This window comes from Homarus americanus, unplaced genomic scaffold (genome assembly GCF_018991925.1).
Source record: "Homarus americanus isolate GMGI-L3 unplaced genomic scaffold, GMGI_Hamer_2.0 scaffold56241, whole genome shotgun sequence".
In the NCBI taxonomy this organism is placed as follows: Eukaryota; Metazoa; Arthropoda; class Malacostraca; order Decapoda; family Nephropidae; genus Homarus; species Homarus americanus.
In genome coordinates this window covers 3776657-3798968 of record NW_024740202.1, presented here as the reverse complement: position 1 = coordinate 3798968, position 22312 = coordinate 3776657, and the positions used below count along the sequence as shown (strand labels likewise).

General features: G+C 37.8%; 1 protein-coding gene and 1 long non-coding RNA gene across 2 annotated transcripts in view; both read left to right on the top strand.

The window, feature by feature from the left end:
• Positions 1-14152: 14152 nt before the first annotated feature.
• Positions 14153-18306, top strand: LOC121875371. The gene is made up of 2 exons (XR_006090589.1): positions 14153-14281; positions 17889-18306. It is a non-coding gene; the product is annotated as an uncharacterized LOC121875371 (long non-coding RNA).
• Positions 18307-18610: 304 nt separating this feature from the next.
• LOC121875251 overlaps positions 18611-22312 on the top strand; it is a gene marked incomplete in the record, with an annotated part of 29583 nt that continues 25881 nt past the window's right edge. The window contains 3 exon segments of the mRNA XM_042379712.1: positions 18611-18826; positions 19428-19502; positions 19883-19930. Of these exon segments, the coding sequence (XP_042235646.1) occupies positions 18611-18826; positions 19428-19502; positions 19883-19930 (339 nt within the window).

The window sequence follows — 22312 nt, the reverse complement described above, 5'->3', positions numbered from 1 at the left end:
AGGTGTCCACTTTCTTCTCTCACAAAGAGTAGAGATAGAGGGAGGTGTCCACTTTCTTCTCTCACAAAGAGTAGAGATAGAGGGAGGTGTCCACTTTCTTCTCTCACAAAGAGTAGAGATAGAGGGAGGTGTCCACTTTCTTCTCTCACAAAGAGTAGAGATAGAGGGAGGTGTCCACTTTCTTCTCTCACAAAGAGTAGAGATAGAGGGAGGTGTCCACTTTCTTCTCTCACAAAGAGTAGAGATAGAGGGAGGTGTCCACTTTCTTCTCTCACAAAGAGTAGAGATAGAGGGAGGTGTCCACTTTCTTCTCTCACAAAGAGTAGAGATAGAGGGAGGTGTCCACTTTCTTCTCTCACAATCAGTAGAGATAGAGGGAGGTGTCCACTTTCTTCTCTCACAATCAGTAGAGATAGAGGGAGGTGTCCACTTTCTTCTCTCACGAAGAGTAGAGATAGAGGGAGGTGTCCACTTTCTTCCCTCACAAAGAGTAGAGATAGAGGGAGGTGTCCACAATCTTCTCTCACAATCAGTAGAGATAGAGGGAGGTGTCCACTTTCTTCTCTCACAATCAGTAGAGATAGAGGGAAGTGTCCAATTTTTTCCCTCAGACCTGAAAAATTTCTAACCTACCTCATTCACTGCTCTAGTGTGTTGAGTATATTTATTATTTACAAAGCCCAAGTGCAATATTCAACACCTTAAATTATAGTCCTGCTTCCTGAGACACTGTAAAAGATACAATAGTTTGGATGTCGCTCACTGTCATGTACTGTAGTACTCAAAAAACCTGCTACTGGATTTATTTTATTGCTTCCAGAAAATTTAATTAAATCTGTGTTCATCACTGATAATATACAGTATTCAAGGATACAAATTCAGTTGATTCCAAATCTTTTCGGTTTCTCAGATGAAAAAAATCAGTGCCAAAAATTATAATATACAGTGCTGTACCCTGTATTGTATATTCAAATTTTGTAAAAAAAAAAAAAAATCTGCCTTTCTGTGTTGCTTTTTTAAAACAACTTATTTTAGAGCCAAACTACTGTAATATTTTTACATGGCCTTTCAGAGGGTCTGTGAAAGAACATACTGTACTGTACTGTATTGTATACTTGTAAGTTTTGAGAGCATTGACAAGGCACATTGTTTCCAATGTACTGTACGTATTGTACTGTAGTTCAAAGAGCATAGAGAGATAAGTTGGATAATGTATATAACTGAAGTGTAAGTTATGTCTTCAAGATGTTGACCAGCTCAGTGATTGAGGGGTTATCTCGGAGGTTCAAGGTGACACGACTGCTGTTCTGTTTTAGCCTCTGCAGTATGTGTACAGTTGTTAAAAGTATATCTGTGGGATCAAAACTGACTAAGAGTCAAGTGTGAGTTTAAGTTGACACAAACAATGTACAAAAATTAACCTGGGTTGAAGAGAGACATCTGACCTCAATCCAGGTGGATTTTTTGGTTCTATAGGCACACTGTTCACATCTGTACAGTACATATGTTGGCTCAAATAAAAATATTGTATTGTTTTGTACTTCCTCTGAATGCTTGAGATTGCCTCTAAACACTGCTGAGAAAACTTTAAAGTTTTCCTGGTATGAATAAAATGTGATTTTTATTATATTATGGTCGATGTGTTGTATATTTATTACCCGAGTCTGAATTTCATTTATTATTTAGTGAGAATTATATGGTGTAGCCAAATTCTTAAGCTCAAATTAAATCTTTGGAGACAAATCATCCACATATAAACAATGTAATGGTAACTAATATTTCAGAGAGGTATATTAACAACTTGGTTTGTTCATCTTTTACATAGGGATAATATTGTACAATGTGTAAGTCTTTAATTTTGTGCCATTTGAATGTAGTGATATGCTGTACATAGCTACCTTGTTTTTTAGGTAATGAGTAAGGTAAAGTATCAACTGGTGTTGATCCTGGAACATGGTGTTTGTGCATGTTCGCTCTCAACTGAAATTAGCCAACATCATTAATGGTAGGGGCATGATGGGTCATGTGATAACACTTTGGACTCCCTGCCTGCTGGCCACACACACAGATATAATCAACCTGCCAGACAGAGTTGGTGTGGTGTTGATGTCTGTGGCTGCTAACCTCTGAAAATGGTGAGCTGACAGAAAAAATGATAAGCTTATTTATTTTTATTTTATTATTTTTTTTTTCCTCGTTACCATTAGTGACGAATCATTGGATATATACAGTACAGTATAATGAAGACTCATGAGTCCATGTATTCACTGCCTCATTGTTTGTGTGACCTTAACCACATAACTTACATTGGAATTTGACCGACATCTTCCTCAGTTTGTTGTACATAAAGTAATACCTTTTTCATGTACTGTATGTTTTTTTTACAGTTTCCCTTCACCTTGTGTGTGTGTTTATCATTAGTCTTTATTCCCTACATTTTACTTTCTGTCTCCTTTTTTTTTTTATTGTGTGGTTTTTTGATACAGTATTATTTTCACTGCTTCTTTACTTATATTGTGTTGACCCATGCTTATCTTCCTTACCCACTTGTCTTGTGTTGACCCATGCTTATCTTCCTCACCCACTTGTCTTGTGTTGACCCATGCTTATCTTCTTCACCCACTTGTCTTGTGTTGACCCATGCTTATCTTCCTCACCCACTTGTCTTGTGTTGACCCATGCTTCTTCCTCACCCACTTGTCTTGTGGACCCATGCTTGTCTTCTCACCCACTTGTCTTGTGTTGACCCATGCTTGTCTTGTGTTGACCCATGCTTGTCTTTCACCCACTTGTCTTGTGTTGACCCATGCTTGTCTTCCTCACCCACTTGTCTTGTGTTGACCTGTCTTATCCCATACCCACTGCTTATCTTCCTCACCCACTTGTCTTGTGTTGACCCATGCTTATCTTCCTCACCCACTTGTCTTGTGTTGACCCATGCTTATCTTCCTCACCCACTTGTCTTGTGTTGACCCATGCTTATCTTCTTCACCCACTTGTCTTGTGTTGACCCATGCTTATCTTCTTCACCCACTTGTCTTGTGTTGACCCATGCTTATCTTCTTCACCCACTTGTCTTGTGTTGACCCATGCTTGTCTTCCTCACCCACTTGTCTTGTGTTGACCCATGCTTGTCTTCCTCACCCACTTGTCTTGTGTTGACCCATACTTGTCTTGTGTTGACCCATACTTGTCTTGTGTTGACCCATACTTGTCTTGTGTTGACCCATACTTGTCTTGTGTTGACCCATGCTTGTCTTGTGTTGACCCATACTTGTCTTGTGTTGACCCATGCTTGTCTTGTGTTGACCCATGCTTGTCTTCCTCCTCCCACTCGACTCATTTCCTTTTCTCTTTCTCGGAGTATAAGCTCAGTTTATCTCTTCTCTTTATGCCTCGGTATCACTCTTCACCATGTGCTAGATCAGTGTTACCTGTCCTAAAAACAAAAAATTCCTGTCCCTTAAATCATCCATCCTACCAAAGTTTATTTGCGTCCAATTTAGCATATCAGGTTAGCATAACTGTGTAATGATGTAAGGAATATGATTAGTAATTATGAGACAAAATGACTGCCCATTTCCTGTCATTTTAATTTATGTTATTGCATTTATATAAAGTTTTCACGTGTTAAAAAGATGAGACTAATTCCCATTCCGCCCATTTACAGGGTGGGCCAAAAAAGTATGTAGGTCCCCCACATTTTGTCCATCCAGTGGGCATCTTCCCATTCTCATGGTACAGTACAGTATTTATATTACTGATGACCAGTCTTCTTGGGTAGACTGCGTCATCTTGACTGTTAACTGCCACAAAAAAATATAAAACACTACACCTTTAACAGCTTTTAAAAATGTACTTTACTGTGCTGTTTCCTTTAGGTAATAATGGGAGAGGTACTGTACACTGTTTTAGCCCACCCTGCACTCATTACATAAGTTGATCCACATTCCCCTACATTTCCTAGAATGAGAATTAATCCTAAGTATTTATGTAATATATATACAGTATACATAAAGCCCAAGTAACCTATTTATCTTGTAAGAAGAGAACTGTACTGTACTGTACTAAGTAATCATGTCGGTGGTAAGGAAGGTGATGCTGTAGACTGAGGAAGGAGTTTCCACTAAGCCTTCCTGTTGAAGATGCTTATGACCCAACCTAACTATTATTTCCAAAAGTTCTTATTTTGTTTCTCTAATATTTAATTGCCCAATTTATATACTGTACTTCATTTTTTCTGTTTTAAGAATATGTTCTGGTATCTTGTGACAATGAAGTATTTGTATACTTGTTCATGTACATACGCATTTTATTAATCATTGCAGAAGTTTATGGCTTGAATATTATGCTAAATCTCTATTTATAAATTGTAAATTTACATTATATAGATACTGTATCTCTGTACTGGCTTTTTAATGAAATGCAATCCTCAGTGGAAATCCATTTTGGCTTTATTTTCCAAGAAATGTACTACTGTATTCAACAAACTTGTACATAACAACTGTGTGGTAGTACAACATTAATGATCTTAGAAGCATTATGGTAGAGAATTACTGTACACAAACGTAACAAGGAAAATTTTTTTAACTACTGTCCATTGTAATGATTCTCTTAAGTTCAATCTACAACCTTAAATGATCAGTCGACTGAGCTCCACTTGATGCTGCCTCTTGTTACAGTTCTTAGAAGATGGTTGTTGAGAGGTTCATGATGCCACATTGGCAAATTGACTTTTTTTTTTCTTCACTGTTTAGTTTACAGTAGAATCTTTGAGAAGATAGAAATGGCTGTGAATTTACAGATCTGGCATTCAGACTCAATTAGCAACCAATAAACTTTTAACCATTGTAACAGTTACTACAGATTCCAAAAGTGGGCAGAGCTTAGTTGGCAGCAGTCAGCTACACATCCTCCAACACTTCTCGTACACATACAATAATTCATTTTTGTACACTGTCTCGGCTCCATTAACTGTATATACTGTACCATCAGAACATCCTGCAGTAATGTTCACTAATTGAAGGTTTGGTTCTCCTTCACAACAAGTTATTGGACAACAAGAAACACCATTCCATGGTCTGAGAGGAGACTGTAGCAGTTGTGAACCATTTTATATTTTCTTTACTGGAACAAAATAAATGCAAAGTAAATTACTATTAAGGAAATAAATAATTTCATGTTACATATTGTGATGATTGATCTGTCAAGTGATTGTGTTTTCTTTCACTAAGACAACATAACCTTGGCACGATGGAATGTTTATTTATTACAAGCAAATTATTTCGCTTTGCCCATGTTCTTGAAGAAACTGCTTTTCAATATATTTTAAAGATATGCAAAAACTTGCCATTGTACTGTTGTATATTGTGTAATAAGGCCGAAGCTTTTGTATGCTGTAAAGTCACTCTTTGATTAGTGTTTGAGGAGGACCTTCACTCACCCAGTCCATCTACTATAATTCTACCTGACTGCTTTAATATTTTTATGCCTTTTTTTTACTTTGATTATATTGTACAGTACAGCATACCGCATTATAATTTGCTACACAAATGCAAGACTAGTTCAGATCTGAGGAATTTCATAAACCTATAGCAAGATTTTTATGTAAATGAATTTGCATTTACATTTCATTTGAGTCCAAATGGATTAACTATGTGAGAAGTTAATTACAGTATTATTTTTTTTAATGTTGGTTGACAATAAATGTTATTGTAAACAATAGTCTTTTGTTTTAAGATGTTCCTCCTTCTTCTGTAATAACTGTTTAACAACACCGATAGTTAAACTGCAGGCCACTATAGTAATGTTACCCTGCAGGCAACTATAGCTGTGTTACACTGCAGGCAACTATAGTTATGTTAAACTGCAGGCAACTATAGTTATGTTAAACTGCAGGCAACTATAGTAATGTTAAACTGCAGGCAACTATAGTTATGTTACCCTGCAGGCAACTATAGCTATGTTACACTGCAGGCAACTATAGTTATGTTACCCTGCAGGCAACTATAGCTGTTACACTGCAGGCAACTATAGTTATGTTACACTGCAGGGAACTATAGTTATGTTACCCTGCAGGCAACTATAGCTATGTTATATTGCAGGCAACTATAGTTATATTACACTGCAGGCAACTATAGTTATGTTGCACTGCAGGCAACTATAGTTATGTTAAATTGCAGGCAACTATAGTAATGTTAAACTGCAGGAACTATAGTTATGTTACACTGCACTGCAGGCAACTATAGTTATGTTATATTGCAGGCAACTATGGTTATGTTACACTGCAGGCAACTATAGTTATGTTACCCTGCAGGCAACTATAGGTATGTAACATTGCAGGGAACTATAGTTATGTTACACTGCAGGCAAATAGTTATGTTATATTGCAGGCAACTATAGTTATGTTAGGCAGCTATAGTTATGTTACACTGCAGGCAAATGGTTATGTTATATTGCGAGCAACTACGGTTATGTTACACTGCAGGCAACTATAGTTATGTTACACTGCAGGCAAATAGTTATGTTATATTGCAGGCAACTATAGTTATGTTACACTGCAGGCAACTATAGTTATGTTACACTGCAGGCAAATAGTTATGTTATATTGCAGGCAACTACAGTTATGTTACACTGCAGGCAACTATAGCTGTGTTACACTGCAGGGAACTATAGTTATGTTACACTGCAGGGAACTATAGTTATGTTACACTGCAGGCAACTATAGTTATGTTACCCTGCAGGCAACTATAGCTGTGTTACACTGCAGGGAACTATAGTTATGTTACACTGCAGGGAACTATAGTTATGTTACCCTGCAGGCAACTATAGCTATGTTATATTGCAGGCAACTTTAGTTATGTTACACTGCAGACAACTATAGTTATGTTATACTGCAGGCAAATAGTTATGTTATATTGCAGGCAACTATAGTTATGTTACACTACAGGCAACTATAGTTATGTTACACTACAGGCAACTATAGTTATGTTATATTGCAGGCAACTATAGTTATGTTACACTGCAGGCAACTAAAGTTATGTTACACTGCAGGCAACTATAGTTATGTTACAGTGCAGGCAACTATAGGTATGTTACACTGCAGGCAACTATAGTTATGTTACACTGCAGGCAAATAGTTATGTTATATTACAGGCAACTATAGTTATGTTACACTGCAGGCAACTATAGTTATGTTACACTGCAGGCAACTATAGTTATGTTACACTTCAGGCAACTATAGTTATGTTACACTGCAGGCAAATAGTTATGTTATATTGCAGGCAAATATAGTTATGTTACACTGCAGGCAACTATAGTTATATTACACTGCAGGCAAATAGTTATGTTATATTGCAGGCAACTATAGTTATGTTACACTACAGACAACTATAGTTATGTTACACTGCAGGCAACTATAGTTATGTTATATTGCAGGCAACTTGTTATGTTACACCGAACTATAGTTATGTTACACTGCAGGCAAATATTATGTTATATTGCAGGCAACTGAGTTATGTTACACCGCAGGCAACTATAGTTATGTTACCCTGCAGGCAACTATAGCTGTGTTACACTGCAGGAACTATAGTTATGTTACCCGCAGGGAACTATAGTTATGTTACACTGCAACTATAGTTATGTTACCCTGCAGGCAACTATAGCTGTGTTACACTGCAGGAACTATAGTTATGTTACACTGCAGGAACTATGGTTATGTTACCCTGCAGGCAACTATAGCTATGTTATATTGCAGGCAATAGTTATGTTACACTGCAGGCAACTATAGTTATGTTACACTGCAGGCAAATAGTTATGTTATATTGCAGGCAACATAGTTATGTTACACTACAGGCAACTATAGTTAGTTACACTACAGGCAACTATAGTTATGTTATATTGCAGGCAACTATAGTTATGTTACACTGCAGGCAACTAAAGTTATGTTACACTGCAGGCAACTATAGTTATGTTATATTGCAGGCAACTATAGGTATGTTACACTGCAGGCAACTTCTGTAAACAGTAGTTATGTTAACCTGCAGGCAACTATAGCTATGTTACTCTGCAGGCAAATCTATGTTACACTGCAGGAACTATAGTTATGTTACACTGCAGGAACTATAGTAATGTTACACTGCAGGCAACTATAGTTATGTTACCCGCAGGTAACAAGCTGTTATATTGGAGGCAACTATAGTTATGTTACAGCAGGCAACTATAGTTATGTTACACTGCAAAATAGGTTATATTGCGGCAACTATAGGTATGTTACACTGCAGGCAACTATAGTTATGTTACACTGCAGGCAAATAGTTATGTTATATTGCAGGCAACTATAGTTATGTTACACTGCAGGCAACTATAGTTGTTATACACTGGCAAATAGTTATGTTATATTGCAGGCAACTAGTTAGTTACACTGCAGGCAACTATAGTTATGTTACACTACAGGTAACTAAGTTATCTTACACTGCAGGCAACTATAGTTATGTTACACTGCAGGCAACTATAGTTATGTTACACTGCAGGCAACTAGAGTTATGTTATATTGCAGGCAACTATAGTTATGTTACACTGCAGGCAACTACAGTTATGTTACACTACAGGCAACTATAGTTAGTATTGCAGGCAACTATAGGTGTTACACTGCAGGCAACTAAAGTTATGTTACACTGCAGGCAACTATAGTTATGTTACACCGTGGGCAACTATATATGTTACACTGCAGGCAACTATAGTTATGTTACACTGCAGGCAACTACTGTATACGTTATGTTACCCGCAGGCAACTATAGTAGATGTTACACTGCAGGTAACTATAGTTGTTATACTGCAGGCAACTATAGTTATGTTACCCCAGGCAACTATAGCTGTGTTACACCAGAACTATAGTTATGTTACACTGGAGGAACTATAGTTATTTTACACTGCAGGCAACTATAGTTATGTTACCCTGCAGGCAACTATAGTTATACACTGCAGCAACTATAGTTATGTTACACTGCAGGCAAATAGTTATGTTATATTGCAGGCAACTATAGTTATGTTACACTGCAGGCAACTATAGTTATGTAGCAGGCAACTATAGTTATGTTACACTGCAGGCAACTATAGTTTTGTTACATACAGGTAACTATAGTTATGTTACACTACAGGCAACTATAGTTGTGTTATATTGCAGGCAACTATAGTTATGTTACACTACAGGCAACCAAAGTTATGTTACACTGCAGGCAACTATAGTTATGTTACACTGCAGGCAACTATAGTTATGTTACACTGCAGGCAACTATAGTTATGTTACACTTCAGGCAACTATCGTTATGTTACACTACAGGCAACTATAGTTATGTTATATCCGGGCAACTATAGTTATGTTACACTGCAGGCAACTAAAGTTATGTTACACTGCAGGCAACTATAGGTATGTTACACTGCAGGCAAATAGGTATGTTATATTGCAGGCAACTATAGTTATGTTACACTGCAGGCAACTATAGTTATGTTACACTGCAGGCAACTATAGTTATGTTACACTGCAGGCAACTATAGTTATGTTACACTGCAGGCAACTATAGTTATGTTACACTGCAGGCAAATAGTTATGTTATATTGCAGGCAACTATAGTTATGTTACATTGCAGGCAACTTTATTTATGTTATTCTGCAGGCAAATAATGTGTTATTTGCAGGCAACTATAGTTATGTACACTGCAGGCAACTATAGTTGTTACACTACAGGCAACTATAGTTATGTTACACTGCAGGCAACTATAGTTATGTTACACTGCAAAATAGTTATGTTATATTGCAGGCAACTATAGTTAGTTACACTGCAGGCAACTATTATGTTAAACTGCAGGCAACTACAGTTATGTTACACTGCAGGCAACTATAGTTATGTTACCGCAGGCAACTATAGTTATGTTACACTGCAGGCAAATAGTTAGTTATTGCAGGCAACTACAGTTATGCTACAGGCAACTATAGTTATGTTACACTGCAGGCAACTATAGTTATGTTACACTGCAGGCAACAGTTATGTTATATTGCAGGCAACTATATATGTTACACTGCAGGCAACTATAGTTATGTTAAACTGCAGGCAACTACAGTTATGTTACACTGCAGGCAACTATAGTTATGTTACACTGCAGGCAACTATAGTTATGTTACACTGCAGGCAACTATAGTTATGTTACACTGCAGGCAACTATCGTTATGTTAAACTGCAACTACAGTTATGTTACACTGCAGGCAACTATAGTTATGTTACACTGCAGGCAACTATAGTTATGTTACACTGCAGGCAACTATAGTTATGTTACACTGCAGGCAACTATAGTTATGTTACACTGCAGGCAACTATAGTTATGTTACACTGCAACTACAAATATTGATTCACTTTCTCAAAATGAGGACGAGCAGAAAATAATGGTGCTACTGTAGCGACAATATACAAGAGGAGAAAAGTAAAAGTAAGATATTTAGGTTAGGTTAGGTTAGGTTGGGTTGGGTGATTAGGTTGGGTTAGGTTAGGTTAGGTTAGGCTAGATTAGGTTGGGTTAGGTTAGGTTAGGCTAGATTAGGTTGGGTTGGGTTAGATTAGGTTGGGTTGGGTTAGGCTAGATTAGGTTGGGTTGGTAGATTAGGGGGTTAGGTAGTTGGGTTAGATTGAGTTGTAGATTAGGTTGTGTAGGTTAGATTAGGGGTTGGTAGATTAGGTTGGGTTGGGGGTTAGTTAGATTAGGTTGGGTGGTAAGGTTGGGTTAGATCAGGTTGTGGGCTTAGGTTGGGTAAGGTTAGATTGTGGGTTGTAGATTGTGGGTTGGAGATTAGGTTGGGTTAGGTAGTTAGGTTGGGTTAGGTTAGGTTGGTTAGGTAAGGTTGTAGGAGTAGGTTGGGTTGTAGCTTAGGTTGGTTTGGGTTAGATTAGGTTAGACAAAAGATATCTTTGTAGACTGCCGCTATAGTAGCAACAATATAACATCTCATTTAAGTAAGAGTATAACCTTCAAAAGAGTCTTGATGTAACTTGTTGACTTATGTGATGTATTCTGTATGAGGGAAGTACCTGGAGAATAGTATAAAGTACCTGTAGAGTAATATTTGGGGAGTACCTGGAGAGTAATATTATGAGGGAAGTACCTGAGAGTAATATTATGAGGGAAGTACCTTAGATTAATATAGGAAGTACCTGTAGAGTAATATATGAGGGAAGTACCTATAGAGTAATATTATGAGGGAAGCACCTGGGGAGTAATATGAGGAAGCACCTGGAGAGTAATATGAGGAAGTACCTGGAGAGTAATATGAGGGAAGTACTCAGAGTAATTGGGGAGTACCTGGAGTGTAATATTTTGAGGGAGTACCTTGAGAGTAATATGAGGGAAGTTCCTGAAAGTAATATGAGGAAAGTACCTGCAGAGTAATATTAGGGGCCTGTAAAGTAATATTAAGGAGTACCTAGAGATTAATATGAGGGAAGTACCTGGAGAGTAATATGAGGAAGTACCTTAAGAGTAATATTAGGGGAGTACCTGGAGTGTAATATTTTGAGGGAAGTGCCTGAGAATATTATGAGGAAGCACCTGGAAATATTATGAGGGAAGTACCTGAGAGTAATATTATGAGGGAAGTACCTGAGAGTAATATTATGGGAAGTACCTGTAGAGTATTATTGGGGAAGTACCTGGAGAGTAATATGAGGGAAGTACCTGGAGAGTAATATTATGAGGAAGTACCTGAGAGTAATATTATGAGGAACTACCTGGAGAGTAATATTATGAGGGAAGTACCTGAGAGTATTAAAGTACCTGAGAGTAATATGAAGGAAGCACCTGAGTAATATGAGGGAAGTACTGAGAGGAATATTATGAGGGAAGTACCTGGAGAGTAATATTATGAGGGAAGTACTGAGAGTAATATTATGAGGAAGTACCTGGAGAGTAATATTATGAGGGAAGTACCTGAGAGTAATATTATGAGGGAAGTACCTGTAGAGTATTATTGGGGAAGTACCTGGAGAGTAATATGAGGAAGTACCTGGAGAGTAATATTATGAGGGAAGTACCTGGAGAGTAATATTATGAGGGAACTACCTGGAGAGTAATATTAGAAGTACCTGGAGAGTAATATGAGGGAAGTACCGTGAGAGTAATATGAGGGAAGTACCTTAAGAGTAATATTAGGGGAGTACCTGAGGTAATATTATGAGGGAAGTACCTGAGAGTAATATGAGGGAAGTTCCTGGAGAGTATATTATGAGGAAGTACCTTGGAGAGTAATATTAGGGGTACCGAGAGTAATATTATGAGGGAAGTACCTAGAGTAATATTATGAGGGAAGTACCTGTAGAGTAATATTATGAGGGACAATTCGTAGAGTAATAATTATGAGGAAATACCTGTAGAGTAATATGGAGGGAAGTACCTGTAGAGTAATATGGAGGGAAGTACCTTGTAGAGTAATATGAGGAAGTACCTGTAGAGTAATATTATGGAGGGAAGTACCTAGAGTAATATTATGAGGAAGTGCCTGTAGAGTAATATTATGAGGGAAGTACCTGTAGAGTAATATGAGGGAAGTACCTGTAGAGTATAATATGAGGGAAGTACCTGTAGAGTAATATGAGGGAAGTACCTAGAGTAATATGAGGGAAGTACCTGTAGAGTAATATGAGGGGTACCCAGTAGAGTAATATGAGGGAAGTACCTGTAGAGTAATATATGAGGGAAGTACCTGTAGAGTAATATGAGGGAAGTACCTGAGAGTAATATGAGGGGAAGTACCTGTAGAGTAATATTATGAGGGGAAGTACCTGTAGAGTAATATTATGAGGGAAGTACCCAGAGTAATATTATGAGGGAAGTACCTGTAGAGTAATATGAGGGAAGTGCCTGTAGAGTAATATTAAGGGAAGTACCTGAGAGTAATATTATGAGGGAAGTACCTGTAGAGTAATATTATGAGGGAAGTACCTAGAGTAATATTATGAGGGAAGTCATTGTAGAGTAATATGAGGGAAGTGCCTGTAGAGTAATATTATGAGGGAAGTACCTGTAGAGTAATATGAGGGAAGTACCTGTAGAGTAATATGAGGAAGTACCTAGAGTAATATGAGGGAAGTACCTGTAGAGGTAATATTATGAGGGAAGTACCTGTAGAGTATTATGAGGGAAGTACCTGAGAGTAATATGAGGGAAGTACCTGTAGAGTAATATTATGAGGGAAGTACCTGTAGAGTAATATGAGGGAAGTACCTGTAGAGTAATATGAGGGGTACCTGTAGAGTAATATTATGAGGAAGTACCTGTAGAGTAATATTATGGAGGAAAGTACCTGTAGAGTAATATGAGGGGAAGTACCTGTAGAGTAATATGAGGGAAGTACCTGTAGAGTAATATTAGGTGTACCTGGAAAGTAATATTATGAGGAGTACTTTTTACACGGGATTAGCCCACCCGGGCACAGGTCATTATTGACCCACATCGGGGACTGAGGGTGAAAATGTAATAATAATAATAATTCAAAGTAAAAAAATTTTATATTAAACTTCACAAACTAATACAATGACAAGTAAGGAGGAAGATGATATATTATGACCAGGTCAAGGAAATATGTAAATGTTAGTTTCGGTCATCCCGTATTTACTAACCAACCTAACCTAACATAACCTAACCTACAGAACTCAACTATATTTAACCTAACCCGGGGTGTTCTCAGGCCTACTGATTCCAATAGTTAAATTCCTAAGACGACCGAGACTAAATTAATACCGGAAATGAAGTTTGCCCGCCTGAAATCCGAAAACAACCTGTAATTATAAATGAAGTTAGTTTATTTCAATATTCTCTGCGTATGTACATAACTTCAACTTTTAAATAAACTATATATCTTCCCATTGTGGAAATACTATACTGTACCTGTAAACAAAACACTATTGATCATTACAATGTATTAAAGAGTGGTTACGTTTCTAGATCTACAAATATGAGAAGAAATAATAACAAACTTCAAATAACACACAAGTAAAAACTACATTATTAATAAAATAATTTATTAAGTTTCAATCACGTTATTTATATTATTTAGTTATTTGTTTTTGCAGAGGAGAAGCCTGGGTGACACCTTACTCGCGCCTCTCTCACCGACCTCGGTCCTCGGGGCTCGGTCTGCCAGTGCTGAGAGAGAGAAGAGGTCGGTGCAGGTATTCGCCTCTCGCCTTTACTCTCTCTCACACACTTCTACACCTCTACACTCTCCATATATACATAAAGTAAGTGTTAGTTATCCCTGGTTGATTATCTGTAATATAATACGTCTTAGTGAACATTTTTTGTGACTATCAGCGTCTTATAGCTGAGTGGCTGGGTTATCCTTGACACTGTTTTGTAATTTAGTGATCTTTGTTTGATTAGTGGCTCTTATACCTCTTGATAAGTTAAATATTCCGTAGAGTGATAAGTATAGCGGTGAGTGTTAGTAAACCGGTCATTACGAGGTGTTTATTATGCAGTTCTTGAGAGCAGTTCAAACACGTGTGTATATCGTCTGCACCCTCACAAGGTCATCAGACTTACTAACTCGTTGTCTTAACTTAATTGTTTCTTCTCGGTTATAAGTGAATCATAAGACTGTGCCAACAAGTTCATTATACCCTGTCAAGTAATTTAACTTAGCCTGGGACATTTCCAGGTTGGTGCAATAATTTCCGATTGAAAGTGTGACGTCATTGAACACAGACGTCATACTCCACTGCGTCATGTGCTCTGACGTCATGTACTCTGACGTCATACACCACCTACGTATTTACTGTGACGTCATTGCAACCCGGATCTGAAAGAGACTTTAATAATAATAATAATAGTATTTATATTTATTCAGTAAAGTTGTCATACTGTACAGGTTTACAATTGGAAAAGCATGTTTATAAATAACAGATCCTTTTCTGCAAATGCCTGGATGAACACAAGGTCCGATGACTGGAGAATGGCTTACGAGTCCTTCAAGAGCGGCGGGTCACTCACCAATAATATATAAGAGACCAGTGAACCTGACCAGCATAGTGCGTAAATTACTTATATAGAGAGAATGAAAAAAATAGCGTTTCCGTCGGAAATTTATATTTAGAGTACATAAACCGCACATAACCTTTCCTTTCTAACTTGTTAAAAGGCTGTTGTTCTCTATGCTCGTCCACCAACATGACCATTGACAGGAGCGACTGAGACGGACGGACCTCATAATGGAAGCCTTGTATCAATACAAAGTAAAGCCATCCATTTGTGATATGGCTTCCTCTGAATTATTGTGTTTTTCCCAATAGGGATCTTCTTAATTAAGTAATACCTCCTGTATGTTTTAGTTTTGTACGTGGGTCTCCCGTCATGTTTATTAGTTTAAAAGTTTTGCGAAGATAAATTTTAAATAATGTTCGTTATTAGTATATTACTTGTAATTTTAAAACTATTTGCCTGCTTTCTTAGCCTGATTATTGAAAATTATTTTCCAACCTTAGTATTATATATATATATATATATATATATATATATATATATATATATATATATATATATATATATATATATATATATATATGTGTGTGTGTGTGTGTGTGGCGTCAACAAAATCTTAAGGGCCTACTTATCTGCACAGGTGTTAGTCAATAAACTTAAGGACACAGAGCCACCAGTGTGACGAGGGAAGAGTAGCGGATGTTATGGTATAACTTCTACCATAACATCCGCTTGTACCCCATAACATCCGTATAAGGCTAAGTACAGCAATTAACTTTATAGACCCAAATTGTTCCGATTTTCAGGTTACGTTTCGTATGTTTTTCTTTTAAACTGTAAGCGAAGTGACAGCAGTACAGTACACTATATAGTAGTGTTTCTTATAAACAGTCAGATAAACTAGCGTAATTTCTGAAAATAACAAGACTAACTTCAAAAGGTGAAGTAATTCATAATCTACGAATTCTAATACCAAGTTGATGATGTTTGCACGTCTATATATACTGTACTCGCGTGTTTCCTAAATAATGGCCTTAATAACTCAGTTGTTAGTGATTTAACTCAGGGAGTGAATTAACACATATTACTGTATACTATCACGAATATGTCCACACCCGCTTACAGTATTCGCAAACGTGGTAATGAAGTTCACCCAAACAATTTGAATTATAAACACATTGCTTCATTTAGCGACACACTAAGGTACAGAGGTAAACACATACATTCATTAAGTTACACACATTGAGGTAAACACACACACACAAACACACACTAAGGTACACCGGAACACATATATTAAGGTACACACACACGAGCTATGCAGGTAAATACACACACACTAAGGTAAACAGGTACGGTATACATACATATATACAGGTAAACACACAGGTACATAGGCAGACATACACACACACACACACACACATGCACACATAGGTAAACACACACACGTACTGTACACACACTGAGGTACACAGGAAAACATGCACATTAAGGAACACACAAGGTATACAGGTAAACATACACACACTAAGGTACACAGGTAAACACACATTAGGGTAGTAGGAAGTAGCAGGTAGTAGGAAGTAGGCAGCTACCAACCAGGAGGTACTACCGCCTGGGAAGATATTGAAGCATAATGTATTGTCTAATGGTAGACCCTGCTGCCATATGACCAAGTCCCAGGTTGATGATCTGTCTGCCTCATTTACAATTGCAGGGTCTCAATTGTTTCTTACAGTTGACAACACAACATACAGTACATACTGATTTATAGCGTTTCTCACTATTGATTTTTTATTATCATTATTACAGTGTTGTTATTGTTATTATTATTTTATTTTACCTTTTATTTTAAGTTTTATTTACTATGAATTACTGTATTATTATTATTATTATTATTATTATTATTATTATTTATTATTATTATTATTATTATTATTATTATTATTATTATTATTATTATTATTATTAAATTTTCGCCCCCAGGCCCGATGTGGGTCAGTGACCTGTGTCCGTGGCTAATTTCAAAAAAAAAAAAAAAATATGGCATCACGAAATTTCACACAATTGCAGGGTCCAATTGTTTAACATTGACAACAATAAACATACATATATATTTTCACTCTTTATCTTTTTTCTTTTTTTCTTTATGGTTATTTATTATGATAATTACATATATTATTATATATTTTTTTTACTTATTTGAATTTATTATTATTATTATTATTATTATTATTATTATTAATATTATTATTATTATTATTATTACATATTATTATTACTGTATTATTATTATTATTATATTTTCACCTCCAGGCCTCGACATGTGGTCAGGCCTGGGTGGGCTAATACCCGTAGTAAAAAAAAAATACAAAAATAAATAAATAAATAAATAAATTAAGTACACATACACTGAGGTACACAAAACATACACATATTAAGGTACACATTAAGGTACACACACACACACACACACAAGGTACAAACACACACTCTTTATTTTAATGGTAATAATCTATATATTTTGCTATTTCCTCAGTGTATTGTTTAAAAAATGCTGTATGCTCTTTTACACCCATACCAAATATAGAGAAAGACTTGAGACATACCAGTAGTAACATTAGCTACAGTTATCACATAACACTTGTTGAAAATACAGGGTATGTTAATGGTTTTTCCATGCTAAATCTTAATGCCCTCCTCAAAATGATACCAATACCACTTGGGTCTTTAGTTTGGTGGTTTCCAGGGTGGGGTTGAGGAAGGTGTGTATGTATTCTTTATTTTTATTATCTGAGAAACATTGATTTGATTTTTCTGTAACTGGAATCTGAATAGCAATTACGGTATTTGTTTTTTTATCAGGTTTCCAGGAATCTCCATGGGCAGAAGAAGACAAGAATTATGATAAGTCTTAAAAGAGATATTCACTGGTTAAGGAGACGAAATAATCCTCCTGCAATGAACTACAAGAGTATATTACTATATACCAGTACAGTACAATGCCTCTCTGACAAGTAAAACAAAGAAATCCACATAAACACTTAATCAAAGGAGCTTTATACTGGGCATTGTTCCATACAATAGAGTACAGTACAGTGAGTCATTCACTAGAAACACATCAGTATTAAGTTATTCCACAAAACACTTTCCCCAAGTTAACTAAAGGTACCATCATGGCATCACAAGTCTTACTAGTAGCCATACTAGTACTAATGTGTTGTAGTATTCATGTTACATCCCTAGTGAATGCAGATGACCACCTTCTCACACCTGCTGCTGCCTCTCTCAAACCTGCTACTGCTGCCTCCTCACACCTGTTGCTACTGCCTCCTCACACCTGCTGCTGCTGCTGCTCACACCTGCTACTGCTGCCTCTTCTCACCTGTTGCTACTCTCTCCCTCTGCTGTGTCCTCTCACACCTGCTACTGCTGCCTCTCACACCTGCTACTGCTGCCTTGCTCACACCTGCTGCTACTGTGTCTCTCACACCTGCTGCTGCCTCTTTCACAAGTATTGGGAGGATAATATGAGGAGGACTGAAGAGAAACACTTACACACTGAAGGACATATTGGGAGAAAGTTCATGGGGAGACAAGAGGGAGAAGGCAGCAAACAAGAAACAGAACACAGTAAACAAGAAACAGAACACAGTAAACAAGAAACAGAACACAGTAAACAAGAAACAGAACACAGTAAACAAGAGGTGATAAACATTAAGAAACAGAAGATAAAGAATAAAGCAGTTAGTGGAAAGAAATGGCAAGAGGATAATGGTGTGAAGAAAGTCATAGAAAATCACGTAATAGAGGACACATCATCAGCATCTGGGGGAGAAGATGTGCTAATGGATGCACAGACATCAGGTAGCCCACCAGACTGTAGTTTACCTTATTCTTTGTTGGAAATAATTGGAACTTTATCACAAGATGTTACAATTGAAGGAAGATTTTTTTTTTTTTATAATGGAAAATCTTGATTTGTAATTAACTTTCTAGGATGGTTTTTGAAGCCGGGAGCATTAATGTGACGGCGTTCCCATCCAGAACCGTCCCCGATCTCTACCTCAACCTACAGTGCGTTTATACTTAATTTATTTAATTTTATATATTTTCCAGCAAGTTAAAAGTTTCTTATTTCATAGATATTCAGTACAGTACTACATTTATTCAGCTGGGTGTTATCCTCATGAAACCATTAGGATCTATCCCTTTAAAGAATGTAAGTTTTATTTAAGTGGTTCTTTAGTTTAGGATATTTGGGTAGAATATATTTGCTGTTACAGATAAATAACATCATTTATACTGTTGTGAGGCTGATTTCATCACCTCAGATGTTGTCATTGTTCTATTAATGGTGATGATGATATATAATGATGTTACTAATGACAAAATAAATCCTAGACTCCTGAAGGGGCCACATTAATACTGGAGTTCGGACTGAAGACATCGTCTCATACTAGATCTCCGCCCAAACAGGTAAGAAACAGATCCATCTTACCACTGTTTATATACCTGCACTGTCTATCTGTACATTGTATACCTGCACTGTCTAGGTACACTGTACCTGCACTGTCTAGGTACACTGTATACCTACACTGTCTAGGTACACACTGTATACCTACAGTATACCTACACTGTCTAGGTACACATACCTTCTACACACCTGTCTTAGTAAACTGTATACCTGTGTCTAGTACTGTATACAGTGTCTAGGTACACTATACCTACAGTGTCTAGGTATATACCTACAGTGTCTGGTACACTATACCACAGTGTCTAGGTACAGTGTTTGGGCCATAACTCAAATGTTGTGTATTAGTGATGATGAAGTTTAATGAGCTGTTCTCCTCCACCAGGGAACTACTGGCTGCCTCATCAGAGATCCAGTTGTCGGGACTGCAAGGGTTGAGTTCGGTGTGAGTTTACTCCAAGAATAAGTATTGATCCAGTGTTTACAAGTGTGTGATTATAGATGCATGGCACACACACACACACACACACACACACACACACACACACACACACACACACACACACACACACACACACACACACACACACACCTCTCTCTCTCTCTCTACCTTCTTTTATATGTTTATATTTAGCTATAAATATAAATTTTATGTTTTTACAATTAATATTTTAGTCGAGAAAACAATGACAATAGTGTAAAATAGAAGGACTTTATAGATACTAATCTTACAAAAAAGATTTTGCTTAACAACAGTATGGCAAGGTGCAACTTTACACAAATCTCTGGCTCCAGCTTGAGTATAAACAAGCAGTCAGGTGTTAAATACAGCAGTAACATTTAAAGACAACTGGGCTGCCAGAGCCTCAGTCATGACTGTATGGTTGATGGTAGTTCGCAGATTCTGACCAGGATAATGCTGAGGCATTGAACAGCTTCTTTTCCCGGTTGTTCAAGAGAGGATGCAACAAACCTTATTGCATTTGAGGACAGACTGTTCGACACAGCACTGACCCACATTGTGTTCTAGAAGAGGGTATTAGAAATAAACTGTCCAGGCTAAAGGTCCATAGAGTCCGGACCTGACATGGTGCATCCTAGAGTGCTAAGAGAGTTGTGCAAACTTGCAGCTCCCCTGAAGATCCTGTTTGTAAATGCCTGGATGAACAAATGGTTCCCAGTGAATGGAAAGTGGCTTATGTGAGTCCTATCTTCAAGAAGGGCGTTGTCCTCCACAACAACTATAGACGGTGAGCCTGACCAGCATAATATGAAAGTACTGAGTATTATCAGAATGCCACAATGGAACATCTAACAACTTGTAAGATTAACAGTTGTATGCGGGCGCCTGCTTACAATTACTAAGGTATTGGATATTTGACCCATATTCTGGACGGGTAATGACAATATTTACTAGATTTTGCCAAGGCTTTAGTGTACTCACGGCTGAAATCAAACTGGAAGGGCGAATTGGGAAATGTCCAGGTGGATGGAAGATTTCTACAGACGCAAGCAGTGTGTGGTGATTAATGGCACGAAATCGTCATCTGTACCTGTCACAAGGGTACCACAGGGCAGTGTTTGGCCCGCTGTTGTTTGTTTCATAAATGACATGCCTGACGTTGTACCTCCTCCATACAAATGTTTGCCGATGACGCCAAGTTATTTCGGAAATTAAGAACCAAGCGGACTGTGAACTGCAGAAGGACCTCTATGGGCTCCAGGAATGGTCGAAGAAATGGCTGCTGAGATTCAAAGTTCTGAAGTGTAAGAGGATGCACCTGGGGCGTACCAGCGGTAAGAGGCGTATCATATGCCCAGCAGGATGAAGAAACTGCACTAGTTGAGACTGTGTGTGAGAAGGACCTAGGTGTGTATGTTGACAATTAGCTGAAGTTTTCGGCCATTGAGAAGAATAAATCAGGCAAATAAATTTGGGTCTTATAGGAAGGTCGTTCTGATCTACACGGTCCGTCCCTCATGCTTCCCCATCTGGTGTGTTGTCACCCAACCTGGTCCCCGAGATATGCTAGGGACTGTCAGTTGGTTGAAGATGTTCAAGGCCACTTCGGCACCTTAGCTACCCTGAGAGATTGGAGCGCCTGAACTCTAAACATACTACAGACAGGCAAGTGGGGACCTAGTTGAGGTGTATAAGCATCTCGGGCACTACTCAGTTGAGTGTCCTTACTTGGAGCTGGCGGGCCTTCGGCCTGGGGTCACAGCTCAAGATTGAAGAAGCAAGTCCAGAAAACTGTGAGGGCAAACTTTTTGGGTGAGGGTTGTAAACTCTTGGAACAATCTACAAGAGAGAGTGTTGTGGCACCGAGTGTGAGCTCTTTCAAGACAAGACTTGACCAACACTGGAGCGGGTTCAGGTACATTCAGGGCCGTGCATGCCCAGTATTTGCCAACAGTGCTTGCGATGTGACCGATCATCCGGGCGGCTAACAAGCCGATCTTTGGTGAAGAAGATAATGAAAAGGGTATCAGAGACGTGACCGATCCTAGCGGCTAACAAGCGATCAGTGGCGAAGAGGATAACAGTAAAAGTGTAAAAAGCATTACCTGATGGTATGGGTGTTATCTGATAAATTTGAAGCAAGTTTTCTGGCAGGATGCCAGCCTCTCTTTACAGAGTGGGAACTGGGCATTATGCATAAGACTTGTAAGTGCTCTGGTAGCTGTTAAGGAAGGTCACTACTCCTGGGGTAATCAAACATTTCTAACACCGCCTGGAAAAACTTTCTACACTACCTGGGGACCTTCAGGTCACTGTAGCAACATGTGAATATAAGTGTTGATGTATCTTGCC